The 19,497-nt window shown below is 40.7% G+C and overlaps 1 protein-coding gene across 1 annotated transcript in view; it reads left to right on the top strand.

Moving 5' to 3' along the window:
• Positions 1-19,497, top strand: part of mrrf (mitochondrial ribosome recycling factor) — a 130,773-nt gene that overhangs the window by 96,713 nt on the left and 14,563 nt on the right. Inside the window, exon 4 of the mRNA XM_028809228.2 lies at positions 393-511. Coding sequence (XP_028665061.1) covers positions 393-511 — 119 coding nt within the window. The remainder of the gene's footprint in view (positions 1-392; positions 512-19,497) is intronic.

Below are 19,497 nucleotides of genomic sequence, written 5' to 3' on the forward strand. Positions count from 1 at the left end.
AAATGATTTCTCTAGTTGTAAGTTGGGGACTATCAGGATTCCCCATTACTTCTTGCATTGCCAAAGATGTGCCGTTGGGTATGTGTACATGAGGGCCCTACGGTGGACTGGCACTACTTCCAGAGCTGGTTCTTGTCTTGCACCAACTGTAGCCAGGGTAAGTTCCAGCACAACACAATCCTGAATTGGATTAATTGAGTTTGAGAAATGCTATGTTATTTTTGTGCTTTCACAGAATCTCTAGTTTAAAATATAAAATGACATTTTTTTAATTGGAATGGCAGTGTTTTTGCTACATATATATAAAAAATATCACTCAATGTACGGTAAAATATATGTCAAGAAATATGTTCTTGGAATGTTTACATATTTATTTCAACGCATCTTTCTAGGTGCTCTTGACCATATTGTTGTTGTAACAAAGGATGGAAAATTCCCCTTAAACCAGATTGGGCAAATATCTATGAAGTCCCCACTGCTTATCTTAGTGAATATGTCCAGCTTTCCAGAGGTATGTTTGTTTTTGCTAGAACTTGTAACTGTAATAATTTTGTAATGACTCATTTATTTTTTTGCTTTCTCAAACCGTTTTTTAACTAGTACACTCTTCAACCAAGTTTTTTATAAATTAGAATAAATACCAGCAGAGTACTAACAAGTTTGTTGCCTTTAACTGAACCGTCATGAATATTGTATGTTACTGATAAGGTTTGAAGAAAATATCTATAACTATGTCTTAATGGCTGGTAATTCAAAGTGAACATTCTGTCAAAGTTTATTTTAAAATACAACTTAAATTGTAGAGGTTTTTGTCTTTAAGTCCTATAGTGAGCTCTCTCAGTGTAAATATTTCTGCTTGAAATTGCTTGTTTTGATTTTTCAGCTATTCATATTTGATATGCAAAAAGGTATATAAAAAAGCAGACTACATAATTAAAATAATGTGTGAATTTAACACCTGGCAAATGAAGATTTAACTACGTCAGGATCTTTGCTTGGTAATGTAACTTAACAATATTGTTTCTGGTTGACATAAAGCAGTCATTAATGTAAGTTCTATAGTTCATAGTTTATTAGTATGTTTCTACAGTATAAATAAATAAGCTAAATCTGTAGTATATAAATGTTATACCTATGTAAAATCGGTTATTTTTTTTAAAGTTGCAGGTAGAACCAAGAAGGAGACTATTTCCAAAAAGACTAAATCATGTTTATTTTGATATTAGTGCTGAATCATTAGTAACTGCAAAACTAATATCAGAGAATAAAGAAAAATTCTTAAAACATAAACATTTTGAATTTATTGCCTTATGTATTGTGTCATAAAATTTATCAATACACAGGTTCAAAGTCCAAGGGAGAAAAGGTACCTTGTTCATGGAGCCACACTTAAACAGTTCTTGATATACAGTGGTGTGAAAAACTATTTGCCCCCTTCCTGATTTCTTATTCTTTTGCATGTTTGTCACACAAAATGTTTCTGATCATCAAACACATTTAACCATTAGTCAAATATAACACAGGTAAACACAAAATGCAGTTTGTAAATGGTGGTTTTTATTATTTAGGGAGAAAAAAAAATCCAAACCTACATGGCCCTGTGTGAAAAAGTAATTGCCCCCCTGAACCTAATAACTGGTTGGGCCACCCTTAGCAGCAATAACTGCAATCAAGCGTTTGCGATAACTTGCAATGAGTCTTTTACAGCGCTCTGGAGGAATTTTGGCCCACTCATCTTTGCAAAATTGTTGTAATCCAGCTTTATTTGAGGGTTTTCTAGCATGAACCGCCTTTTTAAGGTCATGCCATAGCATCTCAATTGGATTCAGGTCAGGACTTTGACTAGGCCACTCCAAAGTCTTCATTTTGTTTTTCTTCAGCCATTCAGAGGTGGATTTGCTGGTGTGTTTTGGGTCATTGTCCTGTTGCAGCACCCAAGATCGCTTCAGCTTGAGTTGACGAACAGATGGCCGGACATTCTCCTTCAGGATTTTTTGGTAGACAGTAGAATTCATGGTTCCATCTATCACAGCAAGCCTTCCAGGTCCTGAAGCAGCAAAATAACCCCAGACCATCACACTACCACCACCATATTTTACTGTTGGTATGATGTTCTTTTTCTGAAATGCTATGTTCCTTTTACGCCAGATGTAACGGGACATTTGCCTTCCAAAAAGTTCAACTTTTGACTCATCAGTCCACAAGGTATTTTCCCAAAAGTCTTGGCAATCATTGAGATGTTTCTTAGCAAAATTGAGACTAGCCCTAATGTTCTTTTTGCTTAACAGTGGTTTGCGTCTTGGAAATCTGCCATGCAGGCCGTTTTTGCCCAGTCTCTTTCTTATGGTGGAGTCGTGAACACTGACCTTAATTGAGGCAAGTGAGGCCTGCAGTTCTTTAGACGTTGTCCTGGGGTCTTTTGTGACCTCTCGGATGAGTCGTCTCTGCGCTCTTGGGGTAATTTTGGTCGGCCGGCCACTCCTGGGAAGGTTCACCACTGTTCCATGTTTTTGCCATTTGTGGATAATGGCTCTCACTGTGGTTCGCTGGAGTCCCAAAGCTTTAGAAATGGCTTTATAACCTTTACCAGACTGATAGATCTCAATTACTTCTGTTCTCATTTGTTCCTGAATTTCTTTGGATCTTGGCATGATGTCTAGCTTTTGAGGTGCTTTTGGTCTACTTCTCTGTGTCAGGCAGCTCCTATTTAAGTGATTTCTTGATTGAAACAGGTGTGGCAGTAATCAAGCCTGGGGGTGGCTACGGAAATTGAACTCAGATGTGATACACCACAGTTAGGTTATTTTTTAACAAGGGGGCAATTACTTTTTCACACAGGGCCATGTAGGTTTGGATTTTTTTTCTCCCTAAATAATAAACACCATCATTTAACAACTGCATTTTGTGTTTACTTGTGTTATATTTGACTAATGGTTAAATGTGTTTGATGATCGGAAACATTTTGTGTGACAAACATGCAAAAGAATAAGAAATCAGGAAGGGGGCAAATAGTTTTTCACACCACTGTATACAATATAGCTGTCACAGTGCACACCCACCTAAGCAGAATACCACTACGTGACTGAGCCAGTCCCCAGCCCAGAGGTACTGGTCTGAGGCACTGAGTTGCCTTGCCTTTATTTTTCTAATATGCCAATGCTTTTCACCTTGGAGTCTTGTTGTAAATGAGTAAAATGTGTTTGCACAAATAGTCGCCATATGTTAAGTATTTTAAGAGGAGATATATGGTGCTACTGCTCATTAAGGAGTCATGTGTATTAATTAATCCCTGCTGTACTGAAATTTACTTTTCAGCCTTAGTAGTGAAGTCTTAAAATCAGTTGTAATGACTTTCACAATAGGTAAATCTCATTATTGCAGACCAAGCATAAATTAAAATGTTTTTATTTGATTTTATATTTGAAAATGCTATTTAAAAGTAAATGGATCAATACCTTTTTCAATCCTCCTATCCTGACAAGAGATGCAGCAGCAACATGTTGAGAGGAACTGACCAGTCCACTCTATCATCAGTAGGTACTTCCAGTACTCCCTGGGTAATTTCCAGAGTCTGTTAGGCCAGCTGAGAGAAATAATCCTTCCATCATGTCCTGGATCTGCCCAGGGTCTTTTGCTAACTGCTAACTTTTTCCAACTGCTCTCTCCATACCAGAAGAGAACAAGACACTTTATTCTATGAAAAGACCATGATCTTGGATTTTTAGCCACATCTCACTCCACTGTGAACAATTCCAGGTTGTGCCAGAGATCAAGGACTGATGAAGCCAAAATTTCAATATTGTATTCCAACATTAGAGATTCAGTCCTTAGGTCCCCAAGCTGTATATTCTTCAGTTTTCAATTTTTCTTATCACGATTATGAATGTCATGAACTGGAAAGGTCTCAAAATGCAAGTTTGGCAGAGTCCAACAGCCATATTCAATGGACTGTGCTTGAGGGCAAGTTTATGAACAAACACTACTCTTGCTCCACTGATGCAGGGACTGAATGGAATGTACCAGTGGCCCAGGAACCCAAATCTCATGAAGCACCTCTCACAAGATACTGTGGGTATGCTGTCATAAGCTTTTTCCAGATTAACAAAGCACATAATAGACAAGATTAGAAAATTCCTGTGACCCCTGAAATATACATCTATGCAAGGGTAAATTGCTGGTCCAGTGTACCACAGCTAGGAGAAAATCTGCATTGTTTTTCCTGGATCCTAGGTTAAACTATCAGACAAAATCTGTGTTCCAGTGCGCTGGCATAGTTTTTTTGTTTTTTTTTTTTTCCATAGGGGTTGAATTGTGTGCTTCCTTGATAAATGGATTTACACCCTTGTTGCCTTTTTTTTTTTTTTTTTATTTTAATTAGGGGCACCACTCAAATCTGCCAACCCTAAGACATTGTCCCCACCACTGAATAGATGTTTTAGCCAAAACATCCCTACAGTATCCAGTACTGTAATTTCAGCCTATCTGGTCTGATCTTATTCACCACTGTGGCCTTGCCACTGCAGGCCTTCTTAATCACTGGGGCCAGGCAACATGGACTTAAATTGATTTTGTTATTATTTGGACCCAAAATGTAATATTCAATAATTCTCTAGGTTTTCAAAATACCTTTAAAAATGGAAGATCAGCACCATATAGGTAAGTATATACATGTTTTCTATTAAGTCCAAAGCCTGGTATATTTTCTCACAACAATGTGAAATAATAGCCTCAAAGAAACAGCTCAAATAACATGTTTTTCACCCATTTTTGTTTTATATCTCCTTTACTTACAGTATATCCGAGTTTCCATTGTATGTATTGTATCTGTGTCTACCAATCAGTTAAACAAAATTTTTAATTCATAAAGGTCCTAATCACCAATATTAATACACTAGCCATGTGCGGCCAACTACGTTGCGTGTGTTAAAGTTGTCTGTGAAGGGCTCCCTGTTTAAACGCGGCTGCCAGTCATGAACTGGGCCCTTCGTTGCACAGCATTATGATTTTTTATAAGGGAAACAAAATTACAAAACAAAACCCTTGAACATTGATTCGATAGGAACGGCCTACTCTGAATCACTGTCCGAATAGTAATTATGTGGTGGTGGAGGAGCATTTCTGCTTCTCTCCGTTCACAGTCCGTCTAGTTTTCATGACGCTGTCGTTTCCTCTCACGATCTCTTCTCAACCTTTCTCCAATCTCGCAGGTTGCTTTGTGGCAATCCAAAGAGAAAGGAAGAACCAATGCTTCTTTCTTGAACTCCAAATGCTGACTGATGGAAAATCACAGAAGTGTGTCCGACTTATATACTCTGACTACCGACTCCAAGAAGTGGGTGAACATTCGATTTGGACGAAGTGCTGCCAACGACGGTCAATAGAAACACAAAAAACCACAGTCTCGACAACGAAGCAGGTGTCGATGCCAGATCTAAACACAAAGCACGGTGTTGACGCCAGATCTAAACACAAAGCATGGTGTTGACGCCAGATCTAAACACACAGCATGGTGTTGACGCCAGATCTAAACACAAAGAGTGGTGTCGACGCCAGATCTAAACACAAAGAGTGGTATCGACAGTGTTTGTAAACAAAAGTAACAACCAAGATGTTGTGTATTCAGCCAGTACAAACAGCACGTAGGTTCCTTTAGTTCAATCCTCTTTAATCACCACACTCCAACCTCATCGAACGATCCTCCCCCTCACTTCCTTTCCTCCTCCATCACTACTGCCCTTTACTGAACACAGCAGGAACACCACACAAGGCAGTGAATTCACGGACAAACAAAGATCAAGATCCAAATGAAGATTATATATAAAGATGTGTATATACATATTATACATGTACTATTTTACAATTAACATCACTTGTAATGATTCCAAAATATGTATTTACGTATCCATGCTTTTTCTTGTCTTTAACAGTCTATGATGCATGTAGGTATCTATTTTATAACATTTACCAGGCAACTCGTATTTTGCCGGGCAACTTGTATTTTACATTCAGTACTCTCAGCATCTTCTTGAATCTTTGTCTACAGTATAGACTGGTACTTTACATGGCTTGTGCCAGGTAAGTGTCTGTAAGGAATTCTGAGGTGGGTGATGTATTTTTGTTGGGCATTTCCAGTACCCAGTGAAGCTTTACTTTCAATTTCATACTGAATAAACAATAAATTAACATTTCCCTATTAAAAATCTGGCATTACAAAATCACACCAAATTTTTATTTTATTAATTTATATTTCATTATCCTATGACTGGCCTCTGCTCACAAAGTAATATGGCTGTATATTTTATTTCCTTCAGTAATCGTAACAGATTCAAATACCACCTAAACAATGTAATGTAGTACCCCCAGGTTCACACCTGAGAGGGACACAATCCTTTGGTGGCCTCAGGCTGTCTGAGGGGATGAGAATTCATGGAAACATCTTCCATAAATTATGCTCTAAAGGGGGTGTACTGACACAGTACTTAAAGAGCACTTCAGCTGCGTGTCACCACTCCTGAAGCACATCGGCCTGGGTCCATGGCTGTCAACGAGCCTGGTTAGGTGAGACCAGTGCCGTCTGTGGCATTGGGATGAAGCAGTCAAGGGCGCATGGAGCTGCAGAAGACCTTTGCAACAGGGAGGAGCTGCCAAGGAAGGCGGAAGTGGGTTCAGCTGCTGAAGCAACTAAAAGTAATTTTCAGAGCTAACTACCCACCAGCTTTACACCTACTGGGTGCTAAATGCATTCCCCTGTTTCCTGCACCTCTAGTCATTACAGTATTTGTAAATGTTACTTTAAAATGAATGCACTACACAATTATTATCCATTATTGTAATTAGGAAGATTAATTGATGTGTTACACAAAAATATAAAACTTAAAATGAAAAAAAAAATGGACAGGATGCAGTTTACCCCAATCCTGATTCACAAACATTAAATAATTCACACAAAAGAATGCTATGAAGTCTGGCGTGTTTATTCCCACTTGTAATGTGTCAGTAATGGAGACCATATTAAATGGATGGTTGAGGATTTCTGTAGCACAGACATCTGATTTCTGGTGTTGTTAGAGTTACTGGTTATCTGACTATCATCAAGGGGAAGACTAAACCATTTACAAACCGCAGAGATAACCCTAGTTGTTCTAAATGTTTCCTCTTATGATGCTCGCATCATTTTTTATTTCTCACACTTATCACCTCCAGACAACATGGGTGGAGCCAACGTAGATGAGCTTAGAAATAGCACATTAGATTTGATGTTGTGGATTTTGACATTCAGCAAAAGTTGTAAAAAACTAAATTAAGGTGCTGAACATCATGATATTGTCTTTTGTGTATTGATTTTTATGAATATGAAATAAAATTTAAAAATCTATATATATATATATTAACCAACTCCAGTTGGACCTAATGCCAACCTTTGCTTCTGGCACTGCCTCCTCTAATGTTGACAACTCCACTGATTTTAGGAGTTCTTCATAGTGCTTCTTCTGCATCTTGTCAGTATCCCCAGTTGACGTCAACCTGTCCAGTCTTACCAAGGAAAGCATGAGAAATATCTCGGTTACTTTTCCTGAGTCATTGAATGGTTTGCCAGAAATTTTCTGAGGCTATCCAGAAATCATGCCTGCACAAGACTCTACCCACACATGGGCTTTCTCTTCAGCTTCTTCTCTATCTGCTCCATTGCTTGGTGCCCTGCTGGCATTGTATTCACGTATATCTTTAACCCTGCCTTGGTGGCTTCATGTAGCTTTTTTGGGCTGAACCAAATTAAACATTGTGTTAAGTTACTTGCCCAGCTTCTAAGCCGGATCCCTGAGTGAATCCCAGTATCTTTCTTTCAGGGATGATTCTGTTTATTTATTTTATTAATTTTTAAGGACCATCTGGCCCATTTGGATCAATAGATCATGGGGAATCATAGATAGATAGATATTAGATTGTTTAGTTATATAATTTTAATGTTTGAAGTGTAGTAACTAAATAGCAAATGTAATGTTTTTTCCTTTAATGATTTTTCATCATCAATCACTTTCGTTGTTAAAAAATTTGTTCTTTATTATTTTTTTGGCTATTTTGAGGTTAATTCTACATAAAGGTTCTTAAGTTGCCATCCATATCTGTTTTCAACCAAATTGCCTGATTATTTGAAAAAGAAAGTGCTTTTAAAGTGATTTGAAAAGAAAGGCCAAAAAAATTGACTTTTGCTACACAGTAGGAAATGACCCCAGTTTCCACTTTGTATTGTCAGTTTCAAAAATGTGTTTTCTCTGTAAATATAGACTTCAGAGAGATTCTGTCGGACAAAAGTTACTTTTTCTTCTGTGACATACGCAGTAGGTATAATATGTTAGCCTTCAAGTCAGAAAATTTTATTGTAACCAGTTTAAATTTAACATCATACTGAGGTGAAAGAAACTGTGTTGTAAGAGCTTTGTATAGAAGTGCTTTTTTACCACATTAATCATTCAAAATGTTTCAGATAATAACAATGGGTTCTGTGATTCTCATGTGTTGCTCTAGTAATAGTAGGATGGTAATATCAAAATATATTGTCAAGTTGTAAACAGAATGATTCTTATTATTAAGTAATGTATTTTAAAAGACTGATTTCCATTCTGTTTTGAAAAACTCGTTTTCTTTGTAATGGTGTAATCCGCAAGGGCTTGTCCTGTAAATTTATTATAGACAAAGGTTAATATAGAGTTCCTAATTAACCTAACCTGAACATGTTTTGAATGCGAGTAAAAACCAGTGGACCCAGCATCAAACACAGGTCCTTGGATCTATGAGACAGCATTGCTGAACACTGCAGCAAAACAGTGTCAGCCAGCTACCAATTAGCAGCAGTTTGTTTTTATATGATATAAATATTGTTTAGAAAATCTTTAGTTCTATAATGGGTAAAGAGAATTTTTTGTACTACTGTGTTCAAGGTTCCTGGTTTTTGCTCATTGAAACACTGCTGACTGAAACCTCAGCTTTGTAAAGTTAAGGTACCAAAACGTTTCAGAACTGTCTTAGTAACAGAAGTTATACTGTTTAAAGAAACAGAGACTCCAAAAACAAACTGTTACTTCAAGTTTAAAGTGACCCTGAACGTTTAACTATAGTTTTATTTCAGCCCAGTGCCTACATGGAAGGGACACTTTAGAAGAAGGCGTAAAGCCTATTTATTTATAGCTATGGATACAATAGTTTAGTGTCCTCTCAAAAAGAAAAGAGGAAAGCAGTTACTATATGCATAATGAGGTTAAAATCAACAAAAATACAACAAAATTAAGCTTATTATATCTAATTTATACCAAAGTTGTACTGTGGCCTTTATTTTTTGTTTAAACTATATAGCATATTCCATTTGGCTCTCAGCATTGCTGTAATCGAGTCCCTATTTGTAACCTCAATTATCTACATATTGCAGTTCCTGAATAAGTTCAGCTGTGTCTTAGCTGTGTCTGGCCACACTATTATAGGTAAAGAAGGCGTGCAGCAGGGGATTCATTTCACTACCCCACACAAGAGTCAGTCAGGAGGAAGCAATACTGCCAGTATGAAAATTCAAAATCCAGTTGCAGAAGGTGGTCAGAAGGCTCTTGTCTAGGAGTGTGGTGATCAGTCAAGTCTGATGGTGCTGAACTGTCACACGTTGTGCTGTAGTCCATAAACAGTATTATGACATAGCAGTTTGTCATACTGCAGTGTGCTTGAATGATATGGCATACAAGGCACATGTTATCATCTGGACTAGTTATGGTACTATGCAGGCTGGAATGGGTCCAAACTATCTGGACCATTATGTTTAATGTGTCCCAGAACCAGTGTCTCAGAATATTTATACTCCATGGGAGTGAGTGCCACAGGTCTTTAGTCACTGAATATCGTGAGGTGGTATGAGTATCCAAGGTGAGGTGATGGCTGGCTGTAAACATGTTTGATTGTAGCTGTGTAATGTGATCAGAATGTTGGCTCCCTGCATTCATAATGCCAATGATGTTTTGTATGAATATTTCTTAAATTTCCATCCATCCATCCATTCTCTTCCGCTTATCCGAGGTCGGGTCGCAGGGGCAGCAGCTTGAGCAGAGATGCCCAGACTTCCCTCTCCCCGGCCACTTCTTCTAGCTCTTCCGGGAGAATCCCGAGGCGTTCCCAGGCCAGCCGGGAGAATAGTCCCTCCAGCGTGTCCTGGGTCTTCCCCGGGGCCTCCTCCCGGTTGGACGTGCCCGGAACACCTCCCCAGGGAGGCGTCCAGGAGGCATCCTGATCAGATGCCCGAGCCACCTCATCTGACGACTCTCGATGCGGAGGAGCAGCGGCTCTACTCTGAGCCCCTCCCGGATAACTGAGCTTCTCACCCTATCTTTAAGGGAGAGCCCAGACACCCTGCGGAGGAAACTCATTTCAGCCGCTTGTATTCACGATCTCGTTCTTTCGGTCACTACCCATAGCTCATGACCATAGGTGAGGGTAGGAACATAGATCGACCGGTAAATTGAGAGCTTTGCCTTATGGCTCAGCTCCTTTTTCACCACGACAGACCGATGCAGAGCCCGCATCACTGCGGACGCCGCACCGATCCGCCTGTCGATCTCACGCTCCATTCTTCCCTCACTCGTGAACAAGACCCTGAGATACTTGAACTCCTCCACTTGAGGCAGGATCTCGCTCCCAACCCTGAGAGGGCACTCCACCCTTTTCCGGCTGAGGACCATGGTCTCGGATTTGGAGGTGCTGATTCCCATCCCAGCCGCTTCACACTCAGCTGCGAACCGATCCAGAGAGAGCTGAAGATCACGGCCTGATGAAGCAAACAGGACAACATCATCTGCAAAAAGCAGTGACCCAATCCTGAGTCCACCAAACCGGACCCCTTCAACGCCCTGGCTGCGCCTAGAAATTCTGTCCATAAAAGTTATGAACAGAACCGGTGACAAAGGGCAGCCCTGGCGGAGTCCAACTCTCACTGGAAACGGGTTCGACTTACTGCCGGCAATGCGGACCAAGCTCTGACACCGGTTGTACAGGGACCGAACCGCCCTTATCGGGGGTCCGGTACTCCATACTCCCGGAGCACCCCCCACAGGATCCCCCGAGGAACACGGTCGAACGCCTTTTCCAAGTCCACAAAACACATGTAGACTGGTTGGGCGAACTCCCATGCACCCTCCAGGACTCTGCTAAGGATGTAGAGCTGGTCCACTGTTCCGCGACCAGGATGAAAACCACACTGTTCCTCCTGAATCCGAGGTTCGACTATCCGACGGACCCTCCTCTCCAGAACCCCCGAATAGACTTTTCCAGGGAGGCTGAGGAGTGTGATCCCTCTGTAGTTGGAACACACCCTCCGGTCCCCCTTCTTAAAGAGGGGGACCACCACCCCGGTCTGCCAATCCAGAGGCACTGTCCCTGATGTCCATGCGATGTTGCAGAGACGTGTCAACCAAGACAGCCCTACAACATCCAGAGCCTTGAGGAACTCCGGGCGTATCTCATCCACCCCCCGGGGCCCTGCCACCAAGGAGTTTTTTGACCACCTCGGTGACCTCAGTCCCAGAGATGGGGAAGCCCACCTCCGAGTCCCCAGGCTCTACTTCCTCATTGGAAGAAATGTTATTGGGATTGAGGAGGTCTTCGAAGTACTCCCCCCACCGACTCACAACGTCCCAAGTCGAGGTCAGCAGTGCACCATCACCACCATATACAGTGTTGACACTGCACTGCTTCCCCCTCCTGAGACGCCGGACGGTGGACCAGAATCTCCTCGAAGCCGTCCGAAAGTCGTTCTCCATGGCCTCCCCAAACTCCTCCCGTGCCAGAGTTTTTGATTCAGCAACCACCGGAGCTGCATTCCGCTTGGCCTGCCGGTACCTATTAGCTGCCTCCAGAGTTCCACAGGACAAAAGGGACCGGTAGGACTCCTTCTTCAGCTTGACGGCACCCCTCACCGCCGGTGTCCACCAACGGGTTCGGGGATTGCCGCCACGACAGGCACCGACCACCTTACGGCCACAGCTCCGGTCAGCCGCCTCAACAATAGAGGCACGGAACATGGCCCATTCGGACTCAATGTCCCCCACCTCCCTCGGGACATGGTCGAAGTTCTGCCGGAGGTGGGAGTTGAAGCTACTTCTGACAGGGGGCTCTGCCAGACGTTCCCAGCAGACCCTCACAACACGTTTGGGCCTACCAGGCCTGACCGGCATCCTCCCCCCACCATCGAAGCCAACTCACCACCAGGTGGTGATCAGTTGATAGCTCCGCCCCTCTCTTCACCCGAGTGTCCAAGACATGTGACCGCAAGTCCGACGACACGACCACAAAGTCGATCATCGAACTGAGGCCTAGGGTGTCCTGGTGCCAAGTGCACATATGAACACCCCTATGCTTGAACATGGTGTTTGTTATGGACAATCCGTGACGAGCACAGAAGTCCAATAACAAAACACCACTCGGGTTCTGATCGGGGGGGGCCATTCCTCCCAGTCACGCCCTTCCAGGTCTCACTGTCATTGCCCACGTGAGCATTGAAGTCCCCAGAAGGTATGCCCTCTAGCACACCCTCTAGGGACTCCAAAAAGAGTGGGTACTCTGAACTGCTGTTCGGTGCATACGCACAAACAACAGTTAGGACCCGTCCCCCCACCCGAAGGCGGAGGGAGGCTACCCTCTCGTCTACCGGGGTAAACCCCAATGTACAGGCTCCAAGTCGGGGGGCAATAAGTATACCCACACCCGCTCGGCGCCTCTCACCGGGGGCAACTCCAGAGTGGTAGAGAGTCCAGCCCCTCTCAAGGAGATTGGTTCCAGAGTCCAAGCTGTGCGTTGAGGTGAGCCCGACTATATCTAGCCGGAACCTCTCAACCTCACGCACAAGCTCAGGCTCCTTCCCCTTCAGAGAGGTGACATTCCACGTCCCAAGAGCCAGCTTCTGTAGCCGAGGATCGGACCACCAAGGTCCCCGCCTTCGGCCACCACCCAACTCACACTGCACCCGACCTCCTTGGCCCCTCCCATAGGTGGTGAGCCCATGGGAAGGGGGACCCACGTTGCCTCTTCGGGCTGTGCCCGGCCGAGCCCCATGGGTGCAAGCCCGGCCACCAGGCGCTCGCCAACGAGCCCCACCTCCAGGCCTGGCTCCAAAGGGGGGCCCCGGTGACCCGCGTCCAGGCAAGGGAAAACGCCGTCCAAATTTTGTATTCGTCATAGGAGGTCTGTTGAACCGCACTTTGTCTCATCCCTCACCTAGGACCAGTTTGCCTTGGGTGGCCCTACCAGGGGCATAAAGCCCCGGACAACAGAGCTCCTAGGATCATTGGGACACGCAAACCCCTCTACCACGATAAGGTGGCGGTTCGAGGAGGGGTATTTCTTAAATTTGCTTTGCTGAAATTCATTGAGTGCATTGCTGGTATTGGCCTGCAGTGAGAGGTAGAAGTAGAGTGTGTGCTCAGCAAGGTTATTATAATTAACGAAAACTAAAATCAAAACTGAAACTATTATTAAAAAAACATTTTCTTAAACTGAAATAAAATAATTAGCAAAACCGAAATGAAACACTAAAACTAAACGAAATTATTACAGTAGCTGGAAAGACTAACTGAAATAAAATAATAATTTACTAAAATATTTTTAGTTTTCGTTTTTTGAATGAATATTCTTGCCGTAAGTCTTTAACCCTTGTAAGTTTTAACTCTAAAACAGAAAGTCATCCACCACATATTCATCCAGTGAACGGCGGGTGTTCCCACAGCATTTGCGGTGACAGAGTAAGCTGAATGAGGGTGCGTAAAGCCTGTGAAATAGAAAGAGATTTACTTGTTGCCTTTCTTTGAGCTTGTTGTATATCAAGATGTAATTCAAACGGCTGAAATAAGAATGTGCTGGTCAACAAAATGTTTATCATATGGACAGAAAAATCATGAGTGAGTAGCGTTTCAGTTTATTTGTCAGGTGACTACTTTTTGTTGACAGCAGTTCACCTGCCACTTTGCACAGGAGAAATCGTTTTTACTTTCTCGTATAGAAAGTATAGTAATCATGAAAAAATTCGACCTCGATATTTTGATGAATCTTGACATTATAGACCTCCCAGAGTCCAAAAATACTGTTTTTTTTTTTTAATTGTGTGTGCGCGTGCGTGTGTGTCTGTGTGTGTGTAAACATGGTAACTCAAAAACGCAACTAGATTAATGGATGAAATTCGGCATGTGGTTGTAACACCACAATTGTAGATCTGTATTAACTTTTGGGCCAAATCCATCCTGGAAGTGGTACTTTACCTGAACACATACTTGATTTCTTTTTTATTCGTGCAGCTGCAGAGTCCGATTTATTCAACTTTACTTTTATAATAATTGTTCAATATATTATTAATTTGATTTGATTTGTTGTCGATGGTTCTTTGATGTACATGATATAAAAATATAATCATTGTCTTGCGGTTTACTCCTCAAATATCCATCCCCATATCTGAGTATACAAGAAAGTTTAGGAGAGACCACTCCCGGTTTTTGAAAATAAAACGGCACTGATTGAGAAACTGACTAGGTCATCATACAAGATCAGCATGTTGCTGACCACTCACTTTTGCTTTAAAAACATTGTTTAACAATGAAGCGATACAAACAAAGGTAGGTAGGCGAAGAGAGTCTGCCAAGTGATGAAAAACTAAACATACTAATGGGTTTTTGTATTTATTCTATATTTATTAATTTATCTTTTTTAGTTCATATTCACAACTCAAAATAACTGATATTGTGAAAGTAATCCATTAGCAGAATTATATTTTAAAATATTTGTCTCCCATTTTTCAGTGTTTTTGTCTCTCAAAATAGAGAGTTGAAATATCATATTCTTTTTGTTCTTAACATCAGCCTTATCATACATATTGCATACCAGGGATTTTTCCTGCCTTACATCCAAACCTGCTGGGGTAGGCTCCAGGTTTCCTGTAATCCTGCTCTGGATAAACAGGTTTAGATAATGTATACTATATATTGTTCTTAATCTCAGATGCCGTCTCTGTCGTTTTATGACTCTCCGTACCCCTATTACCTGCTCTTGCTCTGCTCATTATGGGTTTACTGTCCTTTATGTTGGCTTTTCAAGTCTCACTGTCCCTAACCTTGGCACTACATGCTTGTTTTTCTTTGTTTCCCTCAATACAGCTAGGTGGGGTCTGCGCACTAATTCAAGTCTAAGAGCCCTGTTCTTCTTAAGCCCCCGTGATTTTCATGAGAAAATATTTAAAAAATTATAAAATTGTGTAAAATGTTTCATATTCAGTATGTAGTTTTGATTATGCTTGTTTTTATCAGACAAAAATAAAACCAGATAGTAAACCATTTAGTGTAGTAAGCTTCCACTAACATTAAACTCATATCCAGATCTGTTAAGTGTACAGTTCTGTCTGATTGTGACACAAAACTAAACTCCATAGGAGCTCCATGCCATAATTACAAAGACTAAAACTGAAACTAATAGATATAAAAATAAAAAAGAAATGTCTTTGTGAAATAAAAACTAAACTAAAACAAAAAATACAAGATGAAGGAAAACTAAAACTAAACTGATTTTCCAAGTAAGATCAGAAAAAATATAGAAATAAAAACTAATATAAAAAGGCAAAACTATAATAACCTTGGTGCTCAGTAATCCATATCTTGGTGTAACTGAAAATTTGGACAGTTGTGACAGATACCGGCATAATTTATTTGTGTATACATTTCACACAAAACAAATAACAAGTGTACTACTGACTGATTATACACACAGATACAGCGCTTATCTGTAGAATCTAATTTTTACTCTTTGCTACTGAAGTTGATTCAATAGCAGATAGGAAAACAACAGTAAATTACAGAGGAAGTAGAGTGGCTGGCAGATGAATCAAAGGCACCAAGTCATCACCACTGGAGATGTTCATCTATACATATACTGTAAAAGGCAAAGCCCTCACTGACTCATCACTAATTCTCCCACTTTCCATATAGATGGGAAGCTGAAATTTCACATGCTCATTCCTTGCAGTGTACTTACAAAATTTAGGTATGTTTCATGTCCTATTGCAACACCCAAGGGGGAGAAACTGGTGTACTCCCTAAACTGTACATATTGATAGAGGAATCCCCTCCTCACTATTTCTGCGACTTCCAATATACGTAGGAAGCCTAAATTTCCCATGCTTATCCTTTACACTGTACTTACAAACATTAAGTATGTTTCATTTCACTCCGTGCCCCGTAACGAACTTTTGAAAATAACGTCTTCTTTTTGGCGGTTCTCACCATTACGCCGTAAGGAACTTTCGGAACTGACCTCTCCTTTTGGTGGTTTCATTCCTTATTTCCATTAACAGATGATTTATTTCACGGCAGAGACGCACACGGGCCACGCCCGGTCCCCCTTCCTTTTTCCACATGCCCGCTGTCCGCCACCTACCACGTGGTTGGCTCCCTGCCCATATACATTAATGACATCTCACGCTCATGTGCCTCCTCACTCGCTTCCTTACTTTCCTCAGCTGTTCGTCATGCTCACTGCTCTCTTCTTCTTTACTCCACTGCTTCATGCCTGTTATTGTTCGCCTTCCTTCATGTCTTCCTGCTGGTGACTCCTGCCTTTTCATTTAGTCCACCACTTCAAACCTGTTATTGTTGGCCTTCCTTCATGTCTTCCTGCTGGTGACTCCTGCCTTTTCGTTTACTCCACCGCTTCAAGGTTGTCATTGTTGGGCTTCCCTACTTGCTCACGTACGTCTTCCTGGTGCTGACTTCTGCTTTTCATTCCCTGCTCCACTGCTTCTCACCTTCCTTCATACTTTCTTTTTCAACGGTTGAAAGTTACCCCGAATAACATGTCTATTCCGGTGATCACCATCGATGACAATTTCACCAACTTGTACCCAGTGGTTTCCATGCCCCGAGATTGCGCCTGCCTCTTCCATTCTCTCTCTTACTTATTGCATGGCCATATCAGTCTCAGCCTTGATATCCACAGAGACATTGTGTCTTATGTACTAAATGACTGGGACAGGTTCAAGGTGTGGACTGATGATGGTACAAGAGACAATTATACTACACAGGACTAATATAGTAGTGAAATGCTTAAGCTCTAAACCTATGGTTCTGCATGTGAACTGATAGCTGCCACGGAATTGTTTGGTTGCCGCTTTCAGGTATATAGAAATGGGGAAATATACACCTTTGGACAACTAGGAATGCCTGTTAAACATCTTAGATTCACGAGTAGCGATTTGGGTAGTGGACACTTCAATGCTTATGAATGTTTCAACTCTGACAACATGGACACAAAGTTATCAATGAAACCTGTTGTATCTTTACAACGGTGGAGAAACACGGAATGTAACTTGAACACAACACGTCCTCCAAATACGAACCTGATTGAAAGAAATAATGATAATCAAATCCCTGATGACAGCAACACTCATAACAGTGACAAAACAATTACATTAACAATCATGTTACGTTATTTTTAAAATTTTTCCTTTTCTTCTTTAACACACTACTCCTCCTCTGCAAAGTGCAGGTATTTTATAGTTCATTATAAAAGTGAAAATACACCGCACAATAACTATTTTGCCAAAATGGGGAAAGGACATAGAGTATCAAGTTGAAATAATACAGAGGAATTTGTACTAAGGAGCTAAAATAATATCAATATTACATTGTTTATGCTTCAAGTTCAAAGTAACTTTGGTGTTGTATATGTGAATTTTCATATACAAACAATATGTCAGAGTGAAGCTTCAGGTTTATTGTCTTGTAAACAATGAAATGCTTGTCTCCCAGGGACAAGTGACAGTAATAACAAATACAAACAAAAAAGGAATATACAATGTACAATTTTAAGCATAAGGTTTCTGACACTTAGTATGCTGCTCTTATTTTTACCCTAAATACAGAAACATATGGGTGTTAAATTTCTATAGCCCCTGTTCTGTGTATTGGCTTAAGTACAAATTTAAAAATGGCTGTTCTGTGCTCATTCTTAATAATAAATGTCTTCAGGTTTACATTAGGTCATGATTCTTAAAACAGGTTGGATTGTGGAATCACCAAAGTTTATTTACAGGCTGTGCTTCAGGTGAGGTTATATTGTTGTGGGTACGGGTCAGATGTGGTTCTGTAAAAATGTAACCTGCACATGACTCTTAACTGTGGGAAGAAGCACTTAGAGGGATCCTCACTACCTCAAATGGCACCTTTTTAAAAGTTCTACTCTAGTAGTGGGAACCAACTGTAGAGTAAGATCACAGTTGCTGTCGGCAGAAGGGTCTCCAATTTTGACTAAGAATTACCACTGTGCTAAGAAAATTAAATTCCATTTTTTTTTATGGGGGGGGGTAGATTAGTGAATCATTTAGTACAAGTTTTAGGTGGTCTCAAGGAGGTTCTGTTTATATTCCTACCCTCTGGCAAAATTAACAGTGCAATTAAAATTTATTATGTAAGTTAAACAAGTGTAGTCTTAAACTGTTGTAGCCATGCCATAATGTTGTTCCCTTCTGAGCTGGCATTTTGCAGATTAGATTAAAAATGCAAATCTATAAAGTGATGGAGTAAATAATTTAAAGAAATCATATCAATTTATTTAGCTTAGGTCTGATTTTTAGAAAATAAAAACATCCATTCTTATCCTGATAGTACTGGATACAAGGCAATCTTGGACATGTCACAGTTGCCAGTCAACCTGCTTACTACTAGAAGATGTATGGGAACCAAAGTACCTTCACAAAGTCCATTCAAACATGGAGAGAGAGGTAGAGAGCACTCCACACAAACTGTGGCCATAGAGCTGGAAGGCAGCAGTGTTAACCACTGTTTCATCATGCCTGCCTTACTGTAAAACAAGAAATAAAAATTAAAAATGAACACAAGTTTACCTTATGCAGCCCAGTAGACACCTTTATGTCAACAGATATTTGTGTTTGCTGCTTTGTCTTAATGTGTAAAATTTGATGACTATTTTACAATGCATGCATAAATACATGCATATATACACACATACTTCCTCAAACCTTGTTGATCCATTTCAGGGTCACGAGAGATTGGCATCACAACCTGCCTTAAAAATAAAAATTACATGGTTGGAAAAATATTGCATTTTTTTTTTTATACTCAGCACAGTTGTAATTTATAGCAGAAATGTTCATAACACAGATCTTAGTCAATGCATAATGAATACAAAAGTAAGTCTGTGACCATGGGAGAACTTCAAGCCAAAGATGAGCAAGGTCATATGATTCCTTTGTGACACTTCTCAGATAAACATGTGTACATACAGTTGTTGTTAAGTGATTGATTCTGAGAGAAAAATGGAAGGAGAAAGCATTTATCAGAAATAAAGTATACAGTACCCAAGTGAAAAATACAAAGACAAGTATTACAATATAACTAATAATTGATTAACTTCTAGATAACATAAACCACTTTTCTTTGCAAATTATGCTGATATATACTGGTTTATTAAGTC

This window comes from Erpetoichthys calabaricus, chromosome 9 (genome assembly GCF_900747795.2).
Source record: "Erpetoichthys calabaricus chromosome 9, fErpCal1.3, whole genome shotgun sequence".
In the NCBI taxonomy this organism is placed as follows: Eukaryota; Metazoa; Chordata; class Cladistia; order Polypteriformes; family Polypteridae; genus Erpetoichthys; species Erpetoichthys calabaricus.